At 36.2% G+C, this 21799-nt stretch overlaps 3 protein-coding genes across 8 annotated transcripts; 1 reads left to right on the top strand and 2 right to left on the bottom strand.

Annotated features, from left to right (window-relative positions):
* Positions 1-99: 99 nt before the first annotated feature.
* On the top strand, positions 100-6955 carry LOC127796719 (transcription initiation factor TFIID subunit 13-like). Of its 3 annotated transcripts, XM_052329035.1 has the most exons (7): positions 100-1887; positions 2082-2701; positions 2812-2956; positions 3067-3104; positions 3842-3901; positions 4274-4348; positions 6562-6955. In XM_052329035.1, exons 3-7 carry the CDS (start codon positions 2833-2835, stop codon positions 6670-6672), a joined length of 408 nt encoding a protein of 135 aa, XP_052184995.1. In that variant the 5' UTR covers positions 100-1887; positions 2082-2701; positions 2812-2832; the 3' UTR covers positions 6673-6955. The 3 variants fall into 3 exon arrangements, with proteins under 3 accessions (XP_052184995.1, XP_052184994.1, XP_052184996.1); XM_052329034.1 differs by lacking the exon at positions 2082-2701; XM_052329036.1 differs by lacking the exons at positions 2812-2956; positions 3067-3104; positions 3842-3901; positions 4274-4348; positions 6562-6955 and having other exon boundaries at positions 100-1546; positions 1668-1887; positions 2082-2698.
* LOC127796718 (universal stress protein A-like protein) lies at positions 4560-8157 on the bottom strand. Of its 3 annotated transcripts, none has more exons than XM_052329033.1 (4): positions 7783-8157; positions 7565-7689; positions 7293-7411; positions 4560-5138 (listed from the first exon to the last, which is right to left on the bottom strand). In XM_052329033.1, the coding sequence occupies exons 1-4, from the start codon at positions 7973-7975 to the stop codon at positions 5123-5125; spliced, it is 453 nt and encodes a 150-aa protein (XP_052184993.1). In that variant the 5' UTR covers positions 7976-8157; the 3' UTR covers positions 4560-5122. The 3 variants fall into 3 exon arrangements, with proteins under 3 accessions (XP_052184993.1, XP_052184991.1, XP_052184992.1); XM_052329031.1 differs by lacking the exon at positions 4560-5138 and adding an exon at positions 6273-7180 and having other exon boundaries at positions 7783-8149; XM_052329032.1 differs by lacking the exon at positions 4560-5138 and adding an exon at positions 6273-7180 and having other exon boundaries at positions 7565-7680; positions 7783-8141.
* Positions 8158-10669: 2512 nt separating this feature from the next.
* On the bottom strand, positions 10670-21744 carry LOC127798177 (vacuolar protein sorting-associated protein 51 homolog). Of its 2 annotated transcripts, XM_052331548.1 has the most exons (20): positions 21435-21743; positions 20223-20362; positions 19793-19847; positions 19566-19673; positions 18555-18653; positions 18341-18418; positions 17790-17867; positions 17334-17477; positions 16705-16805; positions 16519-16586; positions 15895-15968; positions 15735-15801; positions 15307-15422; positions 14281-14547; positions 14056-14172; positions 12838-12909; positions 12669-12719; positions 11622-11852; positions 11369-11545; positions 10670-11098 (listed from the first exon to the last, which is right to left on the bottom strand). In XM_052331548.1, exons 1-20 carry the CDS (start codon positions 21609-21611, stop codon positions 10979-10981), a joined length of 2340 nt encoding a protein of 779 aa, XP_052187508.1. In that variant the 5' UTR covers positions 21612-21743; the 3' UTR covers positions 10670-10978. The 2 variants fall into 2 exon arrangements, 1 of the variants encoding a protein (XP_052187508.1); XR_008022348.1 differs by lacking the exon at positions 10670-11098 and having other exon boundaries at positions 11398-11545; positions 11622-11839; positions 21435-21744.
* Positions 21745-21799: the final 55 nt, after the last annotated feature.

Genomic DNA, 21799 nt, shown 5'->3' with positions numbered 1-21799 from the left:
TATTTTAGTAATTCTCCTATTCTTATTTGTCACGGGTCGTGACAGAAGCCACCTCTAGGACTGTGTGAGGCCTATCAAGATGAGGTAAAATAGAGTGCTATCAGGCTACATTAAATTTCAATTTATCAATTTTTTTTCTATATTCTTAAGGTTTTGTTAATGAGTGCCCTAGACGCATTTAATGGGTTTTTAGTACTTTTATTGGTTGATGAATCATTTCAAAATATGACGTATTTATTACTAATTAATAGAAATGTTTAGTTCTAAAAATAAAAAAGTATTAAATTCAAAGGCACTTGTTAGCAAAATGTGTATTCTTAATATGCAATTAAACGTTACACCTGTATGAGTATTTGTTTGTACATGATGCATGCTTAGGTACCTGATATAAGATATGGTCTTGCTTGGTTTTTTGGCTTATACTTTTTAAGTCCGTTTCAAAGCTCATGTCTCCATTAACCAGAAAGAAAATTATGATAGCTAGCGATAACTTAACGTAAGAGAGACTGTTTCGCCTGAAGATTGAGTCACATGGTGCCTTGGCTTTTGGTGGAGTTCTTTATCCTCCGCAGATTAGTTTTAAGTACAATTAATAAATAAATGAAGGGTGATGTAAGCTATTTAATTTATAAAGGTGTATTTATTATATTTTATTTTTAAAATATTCAAACAGTAAAGTTTTCAATCTGTAAATAATTTTATTGATCGATGATAATTAAATTATATTTTGGATTACTTCATCAATTAATAGAATTTGTTTAGAAACTAAATTAGGATGTTATAAATGCACCTTGTTTCCAATAGAATTGTTAAGAGTAAAGTGTAGTAAACACACTTTTTATTTTTTGATATTGTACCTTATTTTTAGATAATGATGCAACATACGATTTATTTATTATTAATTAATAAAAATATTATTTAAAATAAAATATATTTATTACATCTTGGGATAATATAATACATTATCCTTAAAAAGGTTAAAATATTGCAAAATAAGTTAATTTAAGTATCATTTGTTTGGATGTAAAATATTTTATATTGAAAAATATTTTTAATATGAAATGTTTTACGCAAATTATTTTTTATCTTATTTTTTGGTATTTGTTTGTTTTTTCATAAATTAATTATATGTATATGCATGAATTATAAAATATTTTTGAAAACGTGCGTGTGAATGGCGAGAAGACTTAAAATGATTGATCAAAACGGCGTCGGCAGATCAAAACGGTGTCGTTTTGATCCCTACTTAAATCGATCTTGCTCTCTCGCCGTGATCTGCAAACTCGCAGTGGCTCGCCGTCGGTGCTTCCCGTCGCCTCGCTGCTGTTTCCTCACCGTCAGATCTGCCGCCTCGCCGTCGATGCTTCCCGTCGCCTCTTTAAAATGCTTCCCGTCGATCCGCAGACTGGTCGGGTCGCCTCATCGCCGGTCCTTCGCCTCGCATTGCTGGTGAATGTCGGTCTGCAGAAGACGGAAGAGAGGAGAAGAAAACAGGAAGAGAAAGGAGCGAGGAGAGGAGAAGAAAGCGGGAGGAGAGGAAGTGCAGGTCTCCAGTCCGCACCCCTGATCAAAACGACGCCGTTTTGATCCGTCCGGGCTGCAGCTTCAATCTGGACTGATTTCAGCTTTTCTGTTTCAAGTAATTTGCATTTTATAATGTATTTCAGGAATCTTCCGAGGCGTCGGTTCGGGGATCTGCAAAGCAAGATGTTCCCGGCGTACTTCGCGATGGAGAACACTTGCTGTGCCGTATCAGTGGCGTGATTCGGTTACGTTCATCCATGGAAGTCGTCTTCCACCTCGGAGAAGTACCAGCTTGGCTTCCTTCTCTCCGCCCTCGCTTTTAACCTCTCCAATCTTCTCGTTTTTACGCCCCTTACCATCGAGGTAATGTTTTTCTGAATTCTGATTCCTCCTCCTCCTGTTGTTCCTCTTTCATTACGATTGCTATGCTTCAGCAATTCCGAGGGTTTATTCTGTTCGTAGCAGCTCGAATTTCAACCAAGATTCAAAACAAAACAAAACCTAAATCCGATCTCTGTTTGATAAGTGAAATTGATTCCGATCTCTTGATTGGATAGATGATGAAGCGAAGGCAGACTGGAGAGAGAACTTGGGGTAGTGCAGACCATCTACTGCATGCGTTCGGAATTTATCTCTTGATGTTTGAGATTATGGGTTCGATTTTATCTATATACAAAAATATGTAATTGACTGTGTCTATCTAAGAGGTTAGTTCTGTCGGGCCTCGGCTCACAGCAAACACGCTCGTTCGGTTAAGGCTGTAGAGCAGGCGGATTATAAATTTTAAAAAGGATGAGATAGGTTCAAGTCGAAAGGTGATTGTGATTGAATGAATCTTGAATTTCTCGAATTCTAAAAAAATATATATATTAACAAGTAAACTCAATATATTTAACCCTTAAATACTTTATTGGCATAATTTTAAGACACACATTTGTTTATATTGTAATATAAATAATTTATCCAAATATTATAAATATAAGAAAAATAGGGAGAAAACTATAAAAGGGAATGTAGGTGGGTTACATGCGATGCGATGGACCTTGCTTGGGAGCACAATCTTCCGAACGAAAGAGCTTTGGTTCTGTAGATATCTTAGGGTTTTCTTTCTTCTTCACGTGAAATCAGATTTACGGGCATTCCCGGCGCCGAGTAGTTACATTGCTTTCTGTCGATCGTATGATTGCTCGCCTTGTGTCCGTTTGCGTATTTGTATTCATTTATGATCTCTTGGAATTTGCTTCTGCTTGTTAATTCATCAAAAAGGTCCAATTCTCATTTCAACAGATAAAAGCTATTGCGGAGAGGATGAATAACTCATCTGCAGGAGCAGGGGCGGCAGCAGCGGGACCCTCTTCAAAAGTAAGAGCAGCGCCAGCCCAACCATCGGAAGCAGGCTTTAAGCGCAAGCGAGGAGTTTTCCAGAAAGACTGTATTTTCTTACTTCTGTTTATATATGAACATTTTGTTGCGTTTTCTTGAAGTATTCTTAACTTGTGCTTTTGTTTAACTTTTCTCCATTTCTGTTTTTGGATGTAACAGTGCAGCATATGATGTATGGTTTTGGAGATGATCCCAATGTATGCATTACTTTCTATCACATTTTTTGTATTATTGATTATTAATTTTGCTTATGAAATAATATGTATGTTTACAGATTTTTGGCGCAACACAGATTTTATAGACTGTTTATCCTAATGGAAGTATGGATACAACAACACAACATGACAAGCCTTAATCCCGCCAAATGGGATGAATTATAGCTCGTCTATCATTTTTATCCATGGCAATATCTTTTGTCTAAAATTCATGATGTTTGATTTAATAATATTTATGATGCCTGTTAGCTTCCTAGAGTGACCCTCATCCTTTATCTAGGTTTGGGACCAACTATAACTTGGATAAACACCCTCAACACGTCTACTATTGAGGGGATTTAATCAATCCACAAACAGAGTTCTGAAGGAAGTATTAATAATATAACAAATTCTTCTTTTGGGGTGGCTGTGGGTCAAGTTCTGTTTGAACGTAGAGGATAAATTATATCACTTGTTGTGTGTAACAGTGTTGATTACTCATTTGGTTGCTAGTATGACTCACTTGGCCATGTTTGGAACTTTGATTTGTAGAAGGGGAAAATGAAAGGAGCAGAAAAGAAATTTCATCCTTTATGTTTACCATAAGCCTTTTCTTTCTTCCATTGGTAGCTTGGGTGTTCAAATTGCACTTACTTTGAAGAATACACTACTACTTTGTGTAACTGGTATTATCACCTTAACACGATTTTATCTGTTACTCTCTTGTGCTGTACTGTCAGCCACTTCCAGAAACCATGGCACTGGCGGAGGACATTGTTGTGGAGTATGTGACCGATCTGGTAAGCTGTGCGTGTATGCATCTTCTTTTTTTAGCTAGGCGTTTTCATCTTCCTTTTGAACTGGTAATTCAAACGACGATTTAAAATTCTACCCCTTCACTGTCCCCCACTTCCAAGTTTGGTCGGGGATGTAGCTTTCACATGCGCAAATCTATTTCTTGTTTTATTTATTTGTCTATTTGTTAACTTATTCTACTTGCTGTTGAGGTGGTGAAAATAGAGACACTGTTCGATGGAAAATTAATGAACTGATAGGCTATTAGGCTCACTGGAATTGATGTCCATAATCTTTTCTGCTTTTGCGGGTTGGTAGCATGTTTATTTCATTTTAGAGATATTGGAACATTTAAGAATTACTGTGATTTTCTGCAGGTGCATAAAGCTCAGGAAGTTGCCACAAAAAGGGGAAGGCTCCTAACAGAGGACTTTTTATTCGTAATCCGGAAGGTACTTTCTTTTAATCCTCTGCTTTTTTCCATCCTTGTCGCGAGTCCTTCACTTGTCTTACATCATTGCCTGTAGCAATGTAGCTTTTCAAGACACTTGTAATTGTCCTCTTCCACAGCAGATGAAGGAACGGAGAAAAACTTTTTTGTTAGTTTAGCTTTTCAAGACATTTATAATTGTCATTTTCTACAGTTAGATGAGTTAAGAGGAATGGAGAAAAAAATTGTGATAGTCTAGCTTCTCAAGACATTAGTAATTGTCCTTTTCTACATCGGATAGAGGAATGGAGAAGAACTTTTTGACTAATATAGCTTTTCAAAGACATTTGTAATTGTCTTTTACCACAAAGCAGATAGAATGAAGAAAAACTTGTCACTTGAAGTTTCTGGCAGTTATTTGTAGGTGACCTTCCTTCTTGTTTTTTGTATTTTTGGTTGTGGGGGAGGGGGAAGGAGAAGGGCTACATTTTCCCAGAAGTGCATATGTTCTGTTTTTCCTTCTCTAATGTCAGGACCGCGTGCCTGATACAAAGTCCCAAGCGTGAATTCAAGATTCAATGTTGAACATGAGTTCCAGAGGAGTAACCAGAAGCAACAACTTTGATACCAAATATCTCGGGACTGGAGAGTCAGTCCTGAAATTTCCCGAACAAAAAACTCCCAACCCATATGAAAAAGATTATCTCATAATGCAATTGATAATTAATTATAATTCAATGCCATTTCTCATAGACCTAGTCACCTCTTTCCCGTGGCCATGCAATCCCCCTGTTAGTCATCCGTCCCCGTCCCTGAAACCGGCACCATGAGATTTTCCAAGCCAAAAGGGAGCCTCAAGCCCTTTCCAAATATTCCAACACATGTTCACAATATGCCGACAAAATGCATTCCAGTGCATAACTAATGTGCCACAACTGAAGCTCAAAATAGGTGTAAACGAGCATGCATGATCTGGCAGCTCTCTACAGTGGGCTGGCTACCAGTGTGTGTGGAAACATGATATAACCATATTGTCGCAGTTAGGATAAGTAACTTTTTTTTAATTCTTGTATTCCAGATTTTCGATTATCTTGTTTCTAAGATTAGGATTTTGATTTTGTGTGATCTCTGCAGTTTGAATTTGAATAGATTTTGTGGTAGGATTAGTTTGAAAGGGGTCCAGGTCAAGCTTTGGTAACGACCATAAGATTACTCTTTCATGAATGAAATGTATGGGGCTTGAGTTTGGAAATAGCCTCTATGCAAAACAAGGGTAGGCTGTGTGCCAAAATGACCCTCTTCCAACCATCTCGTGCACTAGGTGACCATCTATTAGTTTGAAAGAGTCATCGTTGTTTTAGGATTTTTAGGCTATAAATACAGATTATTGATGTAAACAAAAATGATGATTGATATTGGAATAAAATTGATTAAGTGATTTTCTCTTTTCTTTCTTTTCGTCTCCTCTCTGGTCTCTCTCCACTTTCTTCTTCCGGTTCTTCTCTCCCTAGCCTACTACCCCTTTTGTTCTTCTTATTATTCTTCTTCCTTTTCTGCACTCTCTTCTTTGTCTCCATCACATACCCACATTGAATTAATGCGGCCTCAAATGGACTGATCTTACACCTCCTTTTGTGCCTCCATCTCACAGCTCTAAAAGTAGGTCAGATTTCAGCACCTAAGCTGCAAAACAGCTAAAATCTTGTGCACACTAGGGGCCGAATTTCTTCTTGGTTTGGCCTCTCTCTTCCCTCGATTTCTTCCTCCTCTCATGCCTACTTCTCCCTCTTCCTATTCTCTCTTTCAATTTCTTTTGTTCCTTTTGTACCATGGAAAATGCTTACGAAACCTTCAATCCTCTGCAATTATGGCAAAAAATGTGATGTTTATCTAGCCAATACTACCACCTGAGATGAAAGAGAAAACAAATTGCCAACTCATATAGATTTAATAAATATTCTATTTTCATAACCAAAATCCTTCTAGAAACATTCCCCTTCTAGAATATTTATTCATAGATATTAGAGAATTCACGCATTATATACATATACATATATGTTGGGTCTTCTCTAATTGGTTTTTCAAGACCAATTATGCACCATAGTCATCATGGCTGGCGAAACTTTCGACCTTAAAGCCCGTCTAATTCGGCCACTGCCTTGCCCATTTGATTGTATATTATTATTCATCTGATGAATTATAGCTCAATATTGTCTCAATTTATGGCCTCTGCAGGACTTGGCAAAGCTTAACCGCTGCACTGAACTGCTATCCATGAATGAGGAACTGAAGCAAGCGAGGAAAGCTTTTGATACGGATGAAGAAAAGATGGGAACAATTGAGTGATAGGAAAGGTGGAAAGAACATTCAACCCTTTTTCACTACCCATGTAATGTGCCCGAACAAATCACAAAAAGATTTGCAGTATCCTGCATATTGGACCCAGTGAAAAGCTTTGTCTGAGCACAAAATTTGCTGCGTCCAAACCTTATGTTTGCCTTTGCCGAGATCTTCTCTCGAATTCTAAACTCTAATGAAGCCTATAGAAATTTCCCTTTTAGTATGTAACAGCAAATTGTAAGTGCACAAGTGTGTTTGCTATCAAAAATAAGATTTCCTTTTTGGTGTTTCATAATGTCTCTTGCAGTGGGTGAGAGAAATATGCGAATTCTTTATACACACATATAGCTATATCTTGCCCAGGATATAGAAGAGGTAAGAAAGCCACGTGAATGTGTGGTCTTCCTTTGATAATTAATTATTGAATGCTCAACCATCCCTGGGCAGCTTCACAACCACCACGGGACACTTGGCATTCTTGGCACAGTAATTGCTCACACTTCCTAAAAGTGCCCTGCAGATGCAAATGTCAAAATGGTTATAACACACACACACACACACACACACACAGATATATATATCTGCACCCACTTTGATGAATTGAATTTTTCATGGGCTTTGCTCACCTCTTGAAGAAACCGTAGTCATGACATCCCATAACCAGGATGTCTGCTCCAAGCCTTTCAGCTGCCGTACATATCACCTCTTTAGCATCCCCTCTTCCAACTTTCTTCTCCACTCTAATCTGCAAAATTCAACACTGCAAATCAATCAACAACTGGAAGAGAGGAAGTGACTGCAGAAAAGGACAGTCCCCAGTGCACGAGACGACTCCTTTACTAGAGTCGTGAAAGGGAAGTGACTACAGAAACAAAGCACTCTCTGCGGAGGGACATACGCGGCCATCGGTGTCGAACCCTCTACAGACGTCTTCAGCTCTGCTCATCACTGAATCGGACAACTCCCTCCAATATTTCTCCATGCTTGCAATGACATCACCACCAAACAAGTACCCTGAAAACCCTAAAATAAATAAATAAAGAAAGAAATAAAAAGTTGGGTTTTGAATGGAACCCAACATTTGAATGTGGGGGGATTTTGAATAAATTAAATTACCCTTGAATTCAAAGGAGGAGGAGTAGAGAGGGGGAGGGGGTTGAACATAGAAGAGGAGAAGAGTCATGTTTTTGTTTGTGTTGTGAGAAAGAAGGTTGGTGAGGCACCAAGACAGTGCATACATGCTCTCCTCACTCTCATCCACTGCAACCATTATCCTCTTCTCCTTGGTCATCTTTATCTCTTCCCCCATTTCTTCTATCAATGGCCAGAGAATCTTTTCTTGGCAATTCCTGAGATCCAACTTTCTATGGGGTTATTTATAGGCTATAGTTGCAGAGAGTCACAGAGAGAGCAGTGCTGGATATTAGAGTGTGTCTGGGCTGGCAGTGTTTCTGGTTCCACCTACATTTCCTTCAATTATTCTACTCTGTCTTTGGTCCTCCGGATTGGCACTTGAAAAGATTGGAAATCGCTTTCTTTTTCCCTGTCAAATGTCACATTTCCGTTTCAATGGGCGAGCCCAATAATTCATAGAGTTATTTCATGTGTCCCACTTTTTTATATTTTTCCAAATCTTATTCACCCACAGGGCAGATGTTCCAATGGGGTCCTCTACTCTTACATAATTTTTATTAAATGATAATCTATAATTAAAAAATTGATATAGATTTAAAAATTTTAATCCTATTATGATTGTGATTTGGTACCTATAAATAGGCAACTTAGTTTAATCATTAATAAACTATTCTCAATAATCTGTAAGCAAAAAATATCTAAATTATTATAATTATACGTCTAGCATATTTTATAACCTAAAAACTAAAATCTCGATATATGGTAAGACAATTTATTTAAAGTCGTGATCTTAGTAGGATCATGAACATAACTTTTTGAGTTGAATCACGCTAATATTTCGTGTGTCGTTATTTTTTTTATTTATATTATTTAGTTTGAACAATTCGATCTTAATAACAAATACCACAAGAAGAAGTGGAGGAAAAAAAAAAATAACCTATCCCGAATATGTAATTTCATAATACCTGACTTTCAAGAATCAAAAGATGGTCCCTACGGTTCTCTTTTCCTTCGTGATTAAGTAATGTACTGTTCAAATTACTAAGCAGAAATAGGCCGAAAATGACTTTCATAGAAACCGTGCCATTTCTCAGTACGCCAACAAATATGTGGCTGTCTTTGAAGACAAAAAAATCAAGGCTTGTTTACATCATCCCCAAGTAGTTTTGCAATAATAACTGGCAGAAGATTTAAATGTTTGGGCCATCCTTTTGTCTTAGAAGATCTTTCAGGTGTCCCTCTTTAATTTTGTAAATATCACCAACTAAAATCATTTAAAGTCGATATTTTAGTTTAACTCACATATATTTAAATAAGAAAAGATAAATTTTTGCAGGGTTTTGTGGGGTTTACAGCGTTAGTTGAATCGGGAGAGAGAAGGCAGTTGGACTGAAGAAGATTTCTCCCCGGCGGCCAAGTTGATGGGGATGGGAGGTGGTGCCGGTCAATGTCGATTTAAAGCTTGTAGCAACTACTAGTCTACGAGTGTTGTAATAATGTGGAAGGATGAAAGCACAGCCATTTCTAAAACCTAATCCACAGCGAATGGTTGGTGGCTTCCCCTTTATCTTTGTCAACTCTAAAACAAATATCTTCTTATACCGTTCACACTAATTTTCTATAATAATTCATGACAGCTCATCAATAATAATAATAATAATAATACCAAGAGAGAGGGCTGTTGTGATGTTGCCCTGCGAGTTTACAGGGATTGAGTTCCACCTGCTCCCCCCGCCCCATAGGGCCCACGCCCTCTCTCAAATTGTTTATCCAAACAAACAAATATTAGGTTGCCCCGCTATGCCAATACAAAAGGGAATCAAAATCTACTAACAAATTTGGCGAGCAGTATTTTGAAATCCGTGCCAGCTTTATAATTAATGGTGGTGGAAGGTTCGGTAGCTGTACTTTAATATATTTTTTTTAAAGGATTATTAGCATGCAAAAAAAAAATATTTTTTTGCATTTACATAATTTTTTTCAAACGTTTTAATTTTAATAATAAGCGTCTGATTTGATCGATTGATTGTAATTTTAGCCACGACTTGAATTCGATTCGAGAGTCTTGTGTGTCTGTTGATGTGGCATACCACTTAACATTTTAAAATATTTTAAGTGAGTTTCATGTTGATACATGTAAAAAAAATAAAATGTTAAATGTATATATACATGTAAAGATAAAACAGAGAATGACGAGATCAACGACGAAGGAGGACAACAATGACAAATTACGATGAGTGATCTGAAAGCTAGATGCGACGATCGATTTGAGTTATCTCTTATTCATAGCCCCCTCACTAAAGGCGATTGATGACTCTTTGTTTTTGTTCGCCAATAACATCCTTTGTTGGCTAAAATTGCAATCAATGGGCCAAATTGAGAGTTTATTGTCAAAATTAAAACGTTTGGATAAAATTACAAAAACACGAAAAGATTTTATTTTTTTATGCTATTAGCCCTTTTTTAAATTATTCAAACTTTTTGTTCAATTATATTTTGTATTTTTTAATCAATTTAAATCCTGTATTTTAATTTTTTTTCATATAATAACTTTAATTTTTTGTTATTTCAATTACGCATGTATTTATATTTTCAAGTCAATTTAATTATATACTTTGTTATATAAAAAAAAAGATAAATTGATCCATCTCACTTTACTTTTTTTATACATCAAAATATAAGAATTAAATTGATTCGAAATTACAATTATATAGATGTAATCAAAATAACGAAAAGTTAAAATTATCACAAAAAAAAATTAAAATACAAAAATTAAATTAACTCGAAAGTATAAATTCATGAATATAATTGAAATAATAAAAAATCTGACTAGCCAAGGCAAAAAAAACTTACAAGTACATAGCAAAAATATAGGTTTGGCCGCCCACACGCCTGAAACTTTGAAAACTTCATTCCACAACACACACACACACACACACACAACAACATTCTTTGATTTTCATGCATAACCTCCACACACTCAAATTACACTGAAATTTCACTTCCACTTGCTACACTTTCTCAGCCAAAGAAGATGATAAATTGTATAAAGTGAGATGTTCCTATTCTAAGGGCGGGGATGTGTTTGAGTGTAAGCGATATCAAAAAGGCAAAATGGATCACAAATAGAGCGAGCAGATAAAGCAGCTTACTCATTGTGACACAGAATTTGGACATGTCAGGACGAAGCCGGGTTCTCTTCAGAGGTCTTTGACAACTTTGCTTGTATAAGCTTGTCCAAGATCGGGGGTTCCAAGGGAATTGGATCCAGACAGCGTTCAGCAGCAGCAACAATTACCTGCAGCTCCCCCAAATCAGCACATCAGAAGATCATCAAATATGACTCGTAATCCCATCTAAACTTTACCATCAGCTAAAGAAAAAGAAGAAGAAAAAAAAAAAGAAGCCCTTAATGAAGATGGGTGATTCCGGGACTTCAAAAGCCTTCTTGCTCTGTAATTGGGATCCATTGTTGGTACCAAATGTCATTTGCAAACAAATTGGACTCCGGTTTTTTAAGCTTACTTGGGAGAAAAATCACAAACTTTGAATAAACTAATCCGATTACCTCATCAAATAGGAAATCGACAACAGCTTCATCCTCGACTGCGTCCTTCACAACAGTCCTCAGGTACCGAATGTCCAACTGAATTTGCTGGAAGCCACTCCTGTTAAATGTCTGGAGTCGGACAAACTCTTGCAAACTCTTAAGGCACAGTTTTACAATGGTTGTTACCACCGATTCCTGCAATTTACAGGCTTTCTCAGTTTTGTTCTCATAGCAGTACAAGTTGCATTTCCTATGGGCACAAGTATTGTACCTGTGTATGTTCAATTTTTGTGAAAATTTCCATTTTTTGCTTAAATAATTTTGCTAAATGGGTTTCCAGAAGCTGGCTCCTGGCCCTTTGGGTATTTAATCGGATCATTTTGTCATCTCGTAATGGATTGCTGCGTGATGAGGTGGTGCTTCCATTGCTGTCAGTTCGATGATGCTTACGATGAAGCCCTTGAGGCAAAATCTGCTTGACTTCAGTTCCTATTGAATCCAACTGGCACATGAGATATTTATCTCAGTCTCTTGAAATTATTCCATTTACTAGTGCATCAAATCCATACAAGTAAGCAACAGAACTAAATAACAATACTAATTTTTTTTTTTTTCTTCCTTTCATAAAAGAATACAACAAGATGCCGCCAAGCCTTTATCCCACTATGTGGGTCCGCTATATGAATTCTAACTTTTCATTCATTTCAATCTATGGGCTTATATTCTATAAGGCCTATATAATTAATATTAAATCTAAGGGGCTCTTAGTTGTAAAGAATATTTTCCAGTTTTTTATCTCCAATTTTCTATAAAATCTCTAGTTTTCATATTCAAAAGAAAATTTGAAAAATGCATTCGCATGTTATAGATGCAGAAAACTAACTTCCAATCTAAAACAGTTAGAACATGTGTTCATAAAAGAGAGACACATAGAGGTTTTTCTTTTGTCCAATTGTTAGGTATGTTAGAGGAGATGGGGATTATTTGGGAAAATTTGTGAAAAAAAACGTGTTTTTTCAAATTTCCAAGTTCAGTTCAATTTTGGAGAATCATGTTTTCCAAATCTTCATTTTCTGTTTAGACATTTTTCTTGTTTGAACAAGTATTCTAAATTTTCCAGTTCCCATGGAGTAATTTTCTGGAAAACTGGAGTTGTTTTCCACAACTAAATAGCCCCTAAGTATATCCCACTAAATTTTGCTCAGTCTTTCTCATCTTTTTTGCTACTTTTCATAAAAGAATAAATACCCAAAACCTAATCTCCCCAATCCAACTTCTAGTTGACAAGATCACATTAAAGGAAATGAGGAAAACTTACCTCTTGAAGAAATAAATCAACAAACATATGAACTTCCCTTGGTTCCTTGTGCTGGGAAAAGAAAAGGCACCAGAAAAAACAGCTCAGTAATAGAAGAACTGCATATTAGAAATTGGTAAACGAGGCAACATCAATGGACATGAAATTACTGCCTTAAAGCCATGCTGACCTTGACCCAATTTGGTGTTGTAAACCGCTTCCTTAAGAGAACAGACACTTTTTGAGTTCTCATTTTGACGTACTGCAGAAAAGAAAGATTAGGATTAGAGTTTTTGACCCACTTGGATGTCAAGTATTTACAACAGAGATAACATTTAATGTTCCATCTTTTAGCACAGCAAGTCAACTCAGAGCAACAACAATCTGAGATTCTAATTATTTCAAAAAGTCAGAGCCTCAACTTCACCATTAAGTGAAAAAGTTAAAAAGAGTTATACATAAAAAGGAGCCAAGATAAACAAAATCATGACTCAATAGTTTCTTTCATTAATGCTAGGCTGGCATTCTAGACCGTGTCAACTCTACTTTGCAAACCAGTCCATACCAATATCACCGATGCCTTATGCCAGTCAAATACAGTGAAAAAAGGATTCATTTGACATGGAAAGGCAAACCTCTGTAAGGTTTAATAAACAGAATAGCTTTAAGGTTTGGATAAAAACAATATACCATGTAATTCTGATGACTAGAAAGAAAAATAACGCATAATTTGCTATAGGGGGTCTTATTCTCCCATTTTGCTCCTAATTTACTTCAGATGATATAGGTAGTGACAGAAGAAGTGCCAGAGTTTTCTGGGGGGTGGTACATCAGAGATACCACATTTTGTATTAAGCTGCATGGGCTTCAAAAAGATGGGCTAAATATCGACAGATGTGGTGCCAACTGTGTTAGGGAAGAGGCTATGGATGAAGGGTTCTTGTTTGGGTTTACAATTTCCTTTCTAAACAAAAAGCATTAATGTTCACTCTTACTTTTAGAACAGTCAAGTGTTATCTAAATGAATAATAACATGAAATCATTTCAGGGCACCAATTCATGACTTTTCAGTGTCAATAGAACAGGTCTGAGAAGAACAACAAATAAACAGCTAGAGTTGCTGGAGAAACAAGCTTCGTAGAAACCAGAAGAGAAGGTTAGTTGCTTGAAATACATATGAACACTGAGCAATACAAGATTTAATAACGAGATGATTTAGTGCAGAAGAGCATGGGAACATGTAAATGATTATAGGATTTAGCTTAATGAGCATAAAGTGATAAGAAGATTTGTAGAAAACTGATTGGTTTTGTCAGATTCTGAACAAATTGATTTCACGACTGCAATACATGCTCAATATGCATAAAATCAAATTGAAACCTTCGTAATCTATGATTAGCAAACATACAAGGTGCAAAAACTTTTCACCAGCTGACCGATATATGCGACAAATTTCTGCAGGAACAAAAGCAGGTCCATATTCATATCCTCGAACACCACTACCAGAAAAAGAGGTAGCAATTTCCTGACAAATTTAAGATGGAAGTCAAAATGAGCTTGGAAAAATAAGATTGATAGTTGGAAAATAATTATGGTACTTGGAACAAGATTATGTAAGCAGGGAGCTACTAGCCTCGGTGATTCTTGGGATGGCACTTTGTTCAATGAAAAAACAAAGTTGAGCCAGCACAAGAACAAGCCCAAAAAGTGCTTTCTCCTTCTGTATTCCTTCTGTATAACCTTGGTCCTGTCCAGTGAAATTAGTCTTCCCAGAAAGCAAGAGGAAGTGATCATCAAGTTTTCTGAAGAAGTCTTGAAATCCTTCTTGTACCCAGTCAATAATTAACCCTCTCAACTTCACCAGCAATCCCAGGCTGTCATCAAGAAGTTGGCAGAAGTCCTATGATACATAAAGAATATGAGCTTGAAAAAGTGAACTCAAGCTTGTTCAACTCATAAGGCATTTGTTTAACATGATTAAAGAGCTATAAGACAAAAGAAATCAACATAAACAACTGAAAAGATATTCTAGTCTACTTTGAGTTTGGAGTTTAAAACCTCAGGCATCCAAGGACAAGCACACTACGTGGTATTATGTTACAACTAATGGTGCCAGAACATGCAATTCAAAGATCCTAGATGAACACACTTCTACTGCCTCAGTGTTAGAGTCGACAGGATAAAGTTGAAGACTTAGTCGCCTCAAGGGCCTGATTCCATGCATATTTGAAGGATTTGTCATGCTGAGAAATTAGTAATGACCACCCTGATATATCAGTCGTGACCTGGGCCTTTATAAGGGAAGTGTACCATGCACATATACCCCATTTTTGTAGACTGCTGTAATACTAGTTTTAATAGCAATAATAATAGTTCACTAACCAAAATAATCCAAAAGTAAGCACTGCAACCAATTACCAAAAAGAAAAAGAGAGGAAAAAAATGAAAACGGCAAGGCACTTAGTACCAAAAGGATGTGATAATAAGGTTTTATGTCAAATAAAATCTAAGTGAATCTGGAACCAATTTGCATGTGACAAGAAGTAATTTTGGGGTGGTACAGATCTGACAATTGCCTTTCATGACTAAACAAAGTTGAGGATAATCTAAATGACCCCTACATTAACAGGTACAACATTAATGACAACTCAAGTCTTACCTGTAGGACATCCATGCTGCCTTCACTTACTGCTTTCTTGCTGGCTTCCAGGACAGACTGCAAAGAATATTCTGCTTCTCCCTCGTTTGGTCTACATTGGATTTTTCTAAGAGTATCTGCCATTCCAAACTTTATCAACATTGAAGGAAAATTCAAACTCATAGAATCAATTATAACAAGTAAATGTAATTTATATCTTTGAAATTGCATATCCTATCATCTTTCCAATATGTATAAGGTATTTAAAAGTTATCAATAACTCATATAAAAATATTTAGAAATATGAATGGGTTCAGATTTCTATGATTCTAGATCACCCAAATCAGTATTTATGAGTAGCTGTACAAGTAGCATCTGGGCCACCAAAGCAAGGTTTTGATGAACGTAAATAAACTTCTAGACTTCAAAAACAACAATATCTGACTAACCTGAGATTTGAAGTAGAAGACGGGAAAAAGTACAATCAATAAACTGTTTGACATTAACACGAGCAGCCTGGAACCATGTAATGGTTATTAAAAAAACAAGCTTCAACAAAATATGACTACACAATATTCAATTGAAAGTGAAGGACATGACAACAAAAACCTTTAAAGAAAACTCAGACAGACCGGCCTCCGGCAACACTTCATCCATCAATAGTACATCAGTCCAAATCACCCCTGCATGAAGAAGAACATTTGATGAAAAGTAGAGAATACGAATGAGTTCCTAACAATCAAGATTATAATCGAAGTTTAGACTTCAGAGATAACTGATTCTTCTACAAATAGCTAAAAAAACAAGAGGAAAATTGACCATTATTTCTGATTATAGGAACAGAAAGTTGAATGGTGTCAAGCATCAAATTTTCATCTGTCATGATGGCAACTAATGTTTTGTTGAGACCAACACTTTCAGAAATTAGCAAACTTTGAGGGTACTCTCCATTCACTGGTTGGCATATTAAGCACCTTCTCAAACAACATTCTTAAGCACAGAATTATAGAATCAATCAATGATATTGTAGGAACCACTTGACATTTCATGGTTGCTTCACATTACGGTGAAGCTGGGGTGTCATCCTTATCAGGCAATTGTTCAACATAAAGAACTACTTACTCAATTCAAAAAGTGTCAACCACTTGGAGAAAAGCCCATCCATGGTAAATAATTAAAATTTAGCATGCATATATAAATACAAAGATTTAATGGCAGAAATGCATTACTTACGGAGCATTCCTAATAGATCTGTTGAACAAATCTGTCTTTCATTTTGTTTTTGAGTGGCTTCAAAGTGCCTAAAGAAACAAAAGCCAATGAGATTTTGTAAACAAACATCATTTTCCTTCCATGAATAAAATAGAACAGATATAACAGTAGCAGATAAGAGAAAATGATGAAAAAATAAACTCATACTTGGTAACTAGGTCTTGTGCAAGTTTGATTAGCTGTTGCTCTGAATCAGGGAATATGACCCGGTAAGCACGGATAGCTTCCATAAATTCACGAGTCGAAGCCTAAACAGACAAAATGGTTGGATGGAAATTGTAACATGAGCATAAGAACCAAATAAAAGAGAAAAGGAGCACATGCTTCAGAAAGCAAGAGATCCAGAAAAACCATAGGACCAGCCTGCTCTAGTATTTGCAGCATAGCTAGTTGTTTAATTTTACTAAAATTGCAATTTAAATAGATACAAGTTCATCTTGCTCCAACTGCGTTTTGAACATGGACTGGCTTTCATATTTAGGAAGAAGGGTAAAGATCAAGCAAACAAAAGCTTCCTTAGCATCATGCATCATGGCATTTCCACCAAATGATTTTCTTTCCATTGTAGAGGGTATGGATAAATGTAAAAATCACAAACAATACAAGTTTCTCCACAGGGCCATGCATGGATCTAGATAAAGCTATCAGAAAGTTTCAAAGTGCTTCGCAGGAGAAATGGGAAGAAGCAAATGAACTCCTTATTTACTGAACTCAATTGCATCGTTCTGCATAACATATTAACATACAATAAAACATGAATACCATTTTTCAGTTACCTCATGATCAGAGGAAGGAGAGTTTCCTTGTTTGGGAGGTTCACTGGAATCTGCAGAAGCATTGTTTATTTGTCTAGATTCAAGTTGAAGATCATCAAGAAATTGTTCTAACTTTTCAAGGAGTTTTGCCTTCAAGCTGTCAACCTGCCAATGATGATCAAAAGCTGTCATGGTTAACACATCAATGCATCAGGAAGATGCATGGTATTAACATGCATCCTGTAGAACTTAAGAGAACAAATGGAACTTTATACTCAGCCAACAGTCTATAAAATTTTTAGTAAAAGAAGTTTCATACTTAAAATGCATAACATATTGTGTTCTATATTAATCAGCCAGTAATATCTTTTGTGTAATTCCATGACAGAATCAGGAAGAGCGCTTTAGTTGCAAGAATTAAACAAGGATGAGAAGTAACACATAAGCTCAATCAACAAAAAACACAATAGCACATACTGGGAAATCCAACTGCTTAAGAAGCATTGCAGCCTCAGCTCTCGACTGTATAGATTCAGAATCTGAAAACAGCTTTCCCTGAAACAAAAAGAATTAAGCATGATTTCTCCCTGTCAGTCTTTTTATGAGCACTGTAACTGTTATAGCATAAAAGAATCAGAGACTCAGATTTTTTTTTTTTTTATATACCAAGGAGAGTCTACTCTTTCACCTACCACCTTTTACAGCTATATCATAAGCCTGAAAAAGCACTACTCAAGCCAGGGACTCTCACCAAATCATAAGAAGATACCCTCTAATCATGGAAATGTATTCTCCTATAATATTGCCTAAGCAAAAAGTTCAAAACAAAAGTCAAACAGGTCAAACTACAAAGAATGTCATGATTCTTTAAATCACGACAACGAATATGCCTTGAGTTGCATCTCCAAGCAATTCCAATTCAGATCAACCATAAAAGCTTATCCACTTTTTGAGTCACCTTGATCACATCCCAAAGAAAAAGATAAGCAAAAGATCATCATAGTAAACTAAAGTAAAAGATAAGTAACCTGCAAGTTCCTTATAATAATAGCCACGGCTTCATCAGATGCTCTCTTACAATCCAAGAATGAGGAATCCCCATATGCCTAGATAAATATAATAAAAGGACATGCATTGGTCATTTATGGAAGTATACATTTCAAAACAGAAAAGATCAATATTGCATGCTGAGAACAAAGCGAGGAGAACTAGAAAAAAGAAAGGACCCATGAGGGAATCAACCTTAAAAATCGGCATAGCTCCAGTATAAAATTTGACTGCATCAGCATAGGCTTCTGATTTTATACACTTTCCAAGTCTTGAAGGTAAATCATATATGAACTGCTTTCCATAGAAGATAAAACCTGTGTAACTCAAATGTAGCCAAACACTAAATGTACATGAAGTATAAAATCTCTAATAAGACCGTGTCAATCAAATTGGAAAAAAAAAGGGGTGTCCCTACTGCACAAGGCTCCCCACTTTGGGAGGGAAATTGGAAACTAAACTATAAGAAATTCAATCCATTAGCCCATGGTAGGAATCCAAGCCCCAGAAAGTAGTCTTTTTTTTTTTTGCTAAACAAAAATAGTCATTTTTAATTATGTACTAATCTATAATTGTTAATCTAGTAAGTGCTGTCAGTGGTTTAGGCCACAACTCTCAAAGAGGACCAACTAAAACATGCCTTTTTTTGGCTCTAAGCAAATATGATAAGGAATTAAAGAAATTGGCATGCCCTCAACCAAAAGTGTTAGCTAAAATTAATTTTTGTGCTTCTGAAGCCGAGTAGTACACACTAGACTTTTCCCATACAAAGATCAATGTGTGGATTATGACAAACTCTCCTCCTTTAGCATCTTCTCGGGCTCACAAATTCTCAATTTTATCATTATTCTGACCCATACATCTCAGACCACACCAACAAGATATTAAGCCTGGATCAACTTCAATATGACTAGTAACACTACAGGCATTCATATAAAAATCCTAGCTAAAGTTAACTTTTTGAATTTTGGAACCAATATTATACCGATGAACACTCCAGTACATTACCTATATTGGGCCATAACACATAATACAAAAATTCACATTGAAACTGATTGGATTGCACTCCTACAAGGTGATGCAATATTCATTTATGATCTTTCTCCTTGGAAGGGTGGCAAAACTAAGGCTCAGCTATTGTATCACAGAAAAAAGCAATTAAACTAGAGTACTAATCACCGAAATTTTCATGCTTCAATTTACTACCTGAACTTTACGTAGAAGATTACGAGTCCGATGCAATTTCTCTATATGTTCTCTCTTTTCAAAAAGAGAAGTGTTGACCCCATCACTTCGAGATTGCACAGACATTATCTGCAAAGATGATGAAAAGGATGTGACTTTTTTTTCTTCTAAAATGCTTTCTTCCCTTTCTTTTTGTCTTATCTTCTTACATAAAAGAACTTGTTAACCAATAACCAAAAATCCAACACCTTTTCAAGTAGTTGTTCCATGTTTGATTCCATGCCCACGATATTAGTCTTCATTCTGGGAAAAAAAAAAAAAGATAATAATATCAAACAAGTGTTCTTCATCCAAATTGTACTTAAAGTGCGTAAAAAAATAAGGGGAAAACATGCATCTCCAGCTAAAACAAAGATTTATATATTATACCATTGTTGCTATCATTGGCATTAATGAGCATTATTGAATTAAATTCATGGCTCTGGATGCTAAAGATTGTAAATATTGTCCTGGATAAATGGAAATTTTATCTGGGGGACCATGTATGTATGGTAGGGGGAACCAAAGCCAATATTCGTTTGTATTATGTCCAATCTATGGTATCATTTTGTACCTCTTTTGAGATCATATAAAGACTAGCACAACACTTCATTTGCAAAGTGAAACAGAAATATCTACCTTTTGATCGTGTCTGTGGCGCTAATGAACTTGTTATAGTTTTCATATACTAACATTTGCAAGTCAGTGTCAAGATTTTTAATCTCAGCCGCCATCTCAACATGTCTTTGAAGCAAGCCCTCTAAATTTGACTTTTGCACCTACAGATTTAGTATAAAAAAAGTGAGTAACAATCATGGAAACCACATAAGATTGATAACATATATCAAGAATGCAATCTCAAGTTGTACCATTCATGCAATGCAGCATGCATCATGATCTTAAAAACTTTTCAATCACAAGAAATATTTGCAGCACATCTGGAAAAGAAACTAGGCAACAGATAGATCTATATCTGAAAATGAAATTGCATGTATTGCATTCCTTAGAGGACTTGTTTTGTAATAGGACTAAGCAACAACATTAAGTCCAAAGGAGCATAAATTATGAACTCCATCGTAAACTCAAGCAATAAAGCTCCATTGTAACCTCGCAAATGTCACACTCAGTGCATATGTCACATGGATAAACAATATAGTACAACCCCCTCCTCACCATAAGTAGTTGTAGATTAAGTTTTTGAGCCCAAATCATGAAGACACCATCCAAATGCATAATAATTCAATTTAATGTTACACAAATGAGTGGTCCTCATTGGGTGCAAGGGGTAATATTTATTTCACGTTTCAATATTGATATGATCGTGGAAATTTGTGCATTTCCTTCCCCATTAACTGAATCATAAGAATCTTCCTTTTTCTTTAGGGAGGGTGTTTGGGCAGCTCGGAATCAGGACTAGATTCCCCCTAAATTCACTATTGTCATATCCGTGACCTCATTCACATAATTCTAGGCAACGGGAAACATCCAAAAGTCTATCAAGTATTTTCTTATAAACCATTCCTGTACAACGACACACCAAGATCAGCATAAGATCTAACCTGGAAATCAGAGAGACGACTGAAATAACTCTATTCCAGCCACTAAGAAAATCTCCCTAACCAAGGGCGAGAACTACCTTGATACTGAATTACCGTGAAAAAAAACAAGAATAAGGGATGATTACAATAAATAATTATACAATTTCACATAGAACCACTTCATATTTTAAGATCAGCACGAAATTTTTAAGGAGGAAGGGAAATCAGGTGAGTTCTCTGAGGTCAACAATATGAATTATCCTTGCAAGTTTATGATGTCGAAAAGTGATTGCAGGTAAGTGAAGGGGCGTACGAGAAGATTCATGTACTGGTCGGCGTCGAACATGGCGGTGTTGATGGTGTCGAGCGTGGCGTACTTGGAAGAAGCGTTTGTAGGAATTGAAGAGTGAGGATGGTCTGAGTAGAAGCTCGATAACAGATCTCTCATTCTCTTCGCCTTGTCGTCCATTGGAACATCGTCCACCCCCATCCTCCTATCCTTCTTCTCTCTCCTTCTTGCAGATTCTTCCAAAGGATCGATACAAGTTCGGTTTTCTCCGTTCGAAACTTAATCCGAATCCTCGCCGGGAGGAAGAAAGGGGCGACTGTGGACTGGTTAATTGCATACATACCCCTCAAGCTTTTTCCTATTGTCACTTAAATCTATTTTAATACGAA

The sequence above is a fragment of the Diospyros lotus genome, chromosome 3 (assembly GCF_014633365.1).
Source record: "Diospyros lotus cultivar Yz01 chromosome 3, ASM1463336v1, whole genome shotgun sequence".
Classification (NCBI taxonomy): domain Eukaryota; kingdom Viridiplantae; phylum Streptophyta; class Magnoliopsida; order Ericales; family Ebenaceae; genus Diospyros; species Diospyros lotus.
Note: the sequence above shows the minus strand (reverse complement) of the source record. Positions and strands in the feature narration are given on the sequence as shown.

What these genes read in the sequence shown, in the direction of transcription:
- LOC127796719 (XM_052329034.1), top strand. Translation starts at nt 2,833, where the DNA reads ATGAATAACTCATCTGCAGGAGCAGGGGCGGCAGCAGCGGGACCCTCT. An exon ending in GTTTTGGAGATGATCCCAAT is followed by an intron (nt 3,105 to 3,841) that starts GTATGCATTACT and finishes CTGTACTGTCAG; the next exon opens with CCACTTCCAGAAACCATGGC. An exon ending in TTTTATTCGTAATCCGGAAG is followed by an intron (nt 4,349 to 6,561) that starts GTACTTTCTTTT and finishes TGGCCTCTGCAG; the next exon opens with GACTTGGCAAAGCTTAACCG.
- LOC127796718 (XM_052329031.1), bottom strand. Translation starts at nt 7,975, where the DNA reads ATGGGGGAAGAGATAAAGATGACCAAGGAGAAGAGGATAATGGTTGCA. An exon ending in CTCCTCCTTTGAATTCAAGG is followed by an intron (nt 7,690 to 7,782) that starts GTAATTTAATTT and finishes TATTTATTTTAG; the next exon opens with GGTTTTCAGGGTACTTGTTT. An exon ending in GGTTCGACACCGATGGCCGC is followed by an intron (nt 7,412 to 7,564) that starts GTATGTCCCTCC and finishes TGAATTTTGCAG; the next exon opens with ATTAGAGTGGAGAAGAAAGT.
- LOC127798177 (XM_052331548.1), bottom strand. Translation starts at nt 21,611, where the DNA reads ATGGGGGTGGACGATGTTCCAATGGACGACAAGGCGAAGAGAATGAGA. An exon ending in GCACAAGACCTAGTTACCAA is followed by an intron (nt 16,587 to 16,704) that starts GTATGAGTTTAT and finishes TTGTTTCTTTAG; the next exon opens with GCACTTTGAAGCCACTCAAA. An exon ending in AGATCTATTAGGAATGCTCC is followed by an intron (nt 15,969 to 16,518) that starts GTAAGTAATGCA and finishes TTCTTCATGCAG; the next exon opens with GGGTGATTTGGACTGATGTA.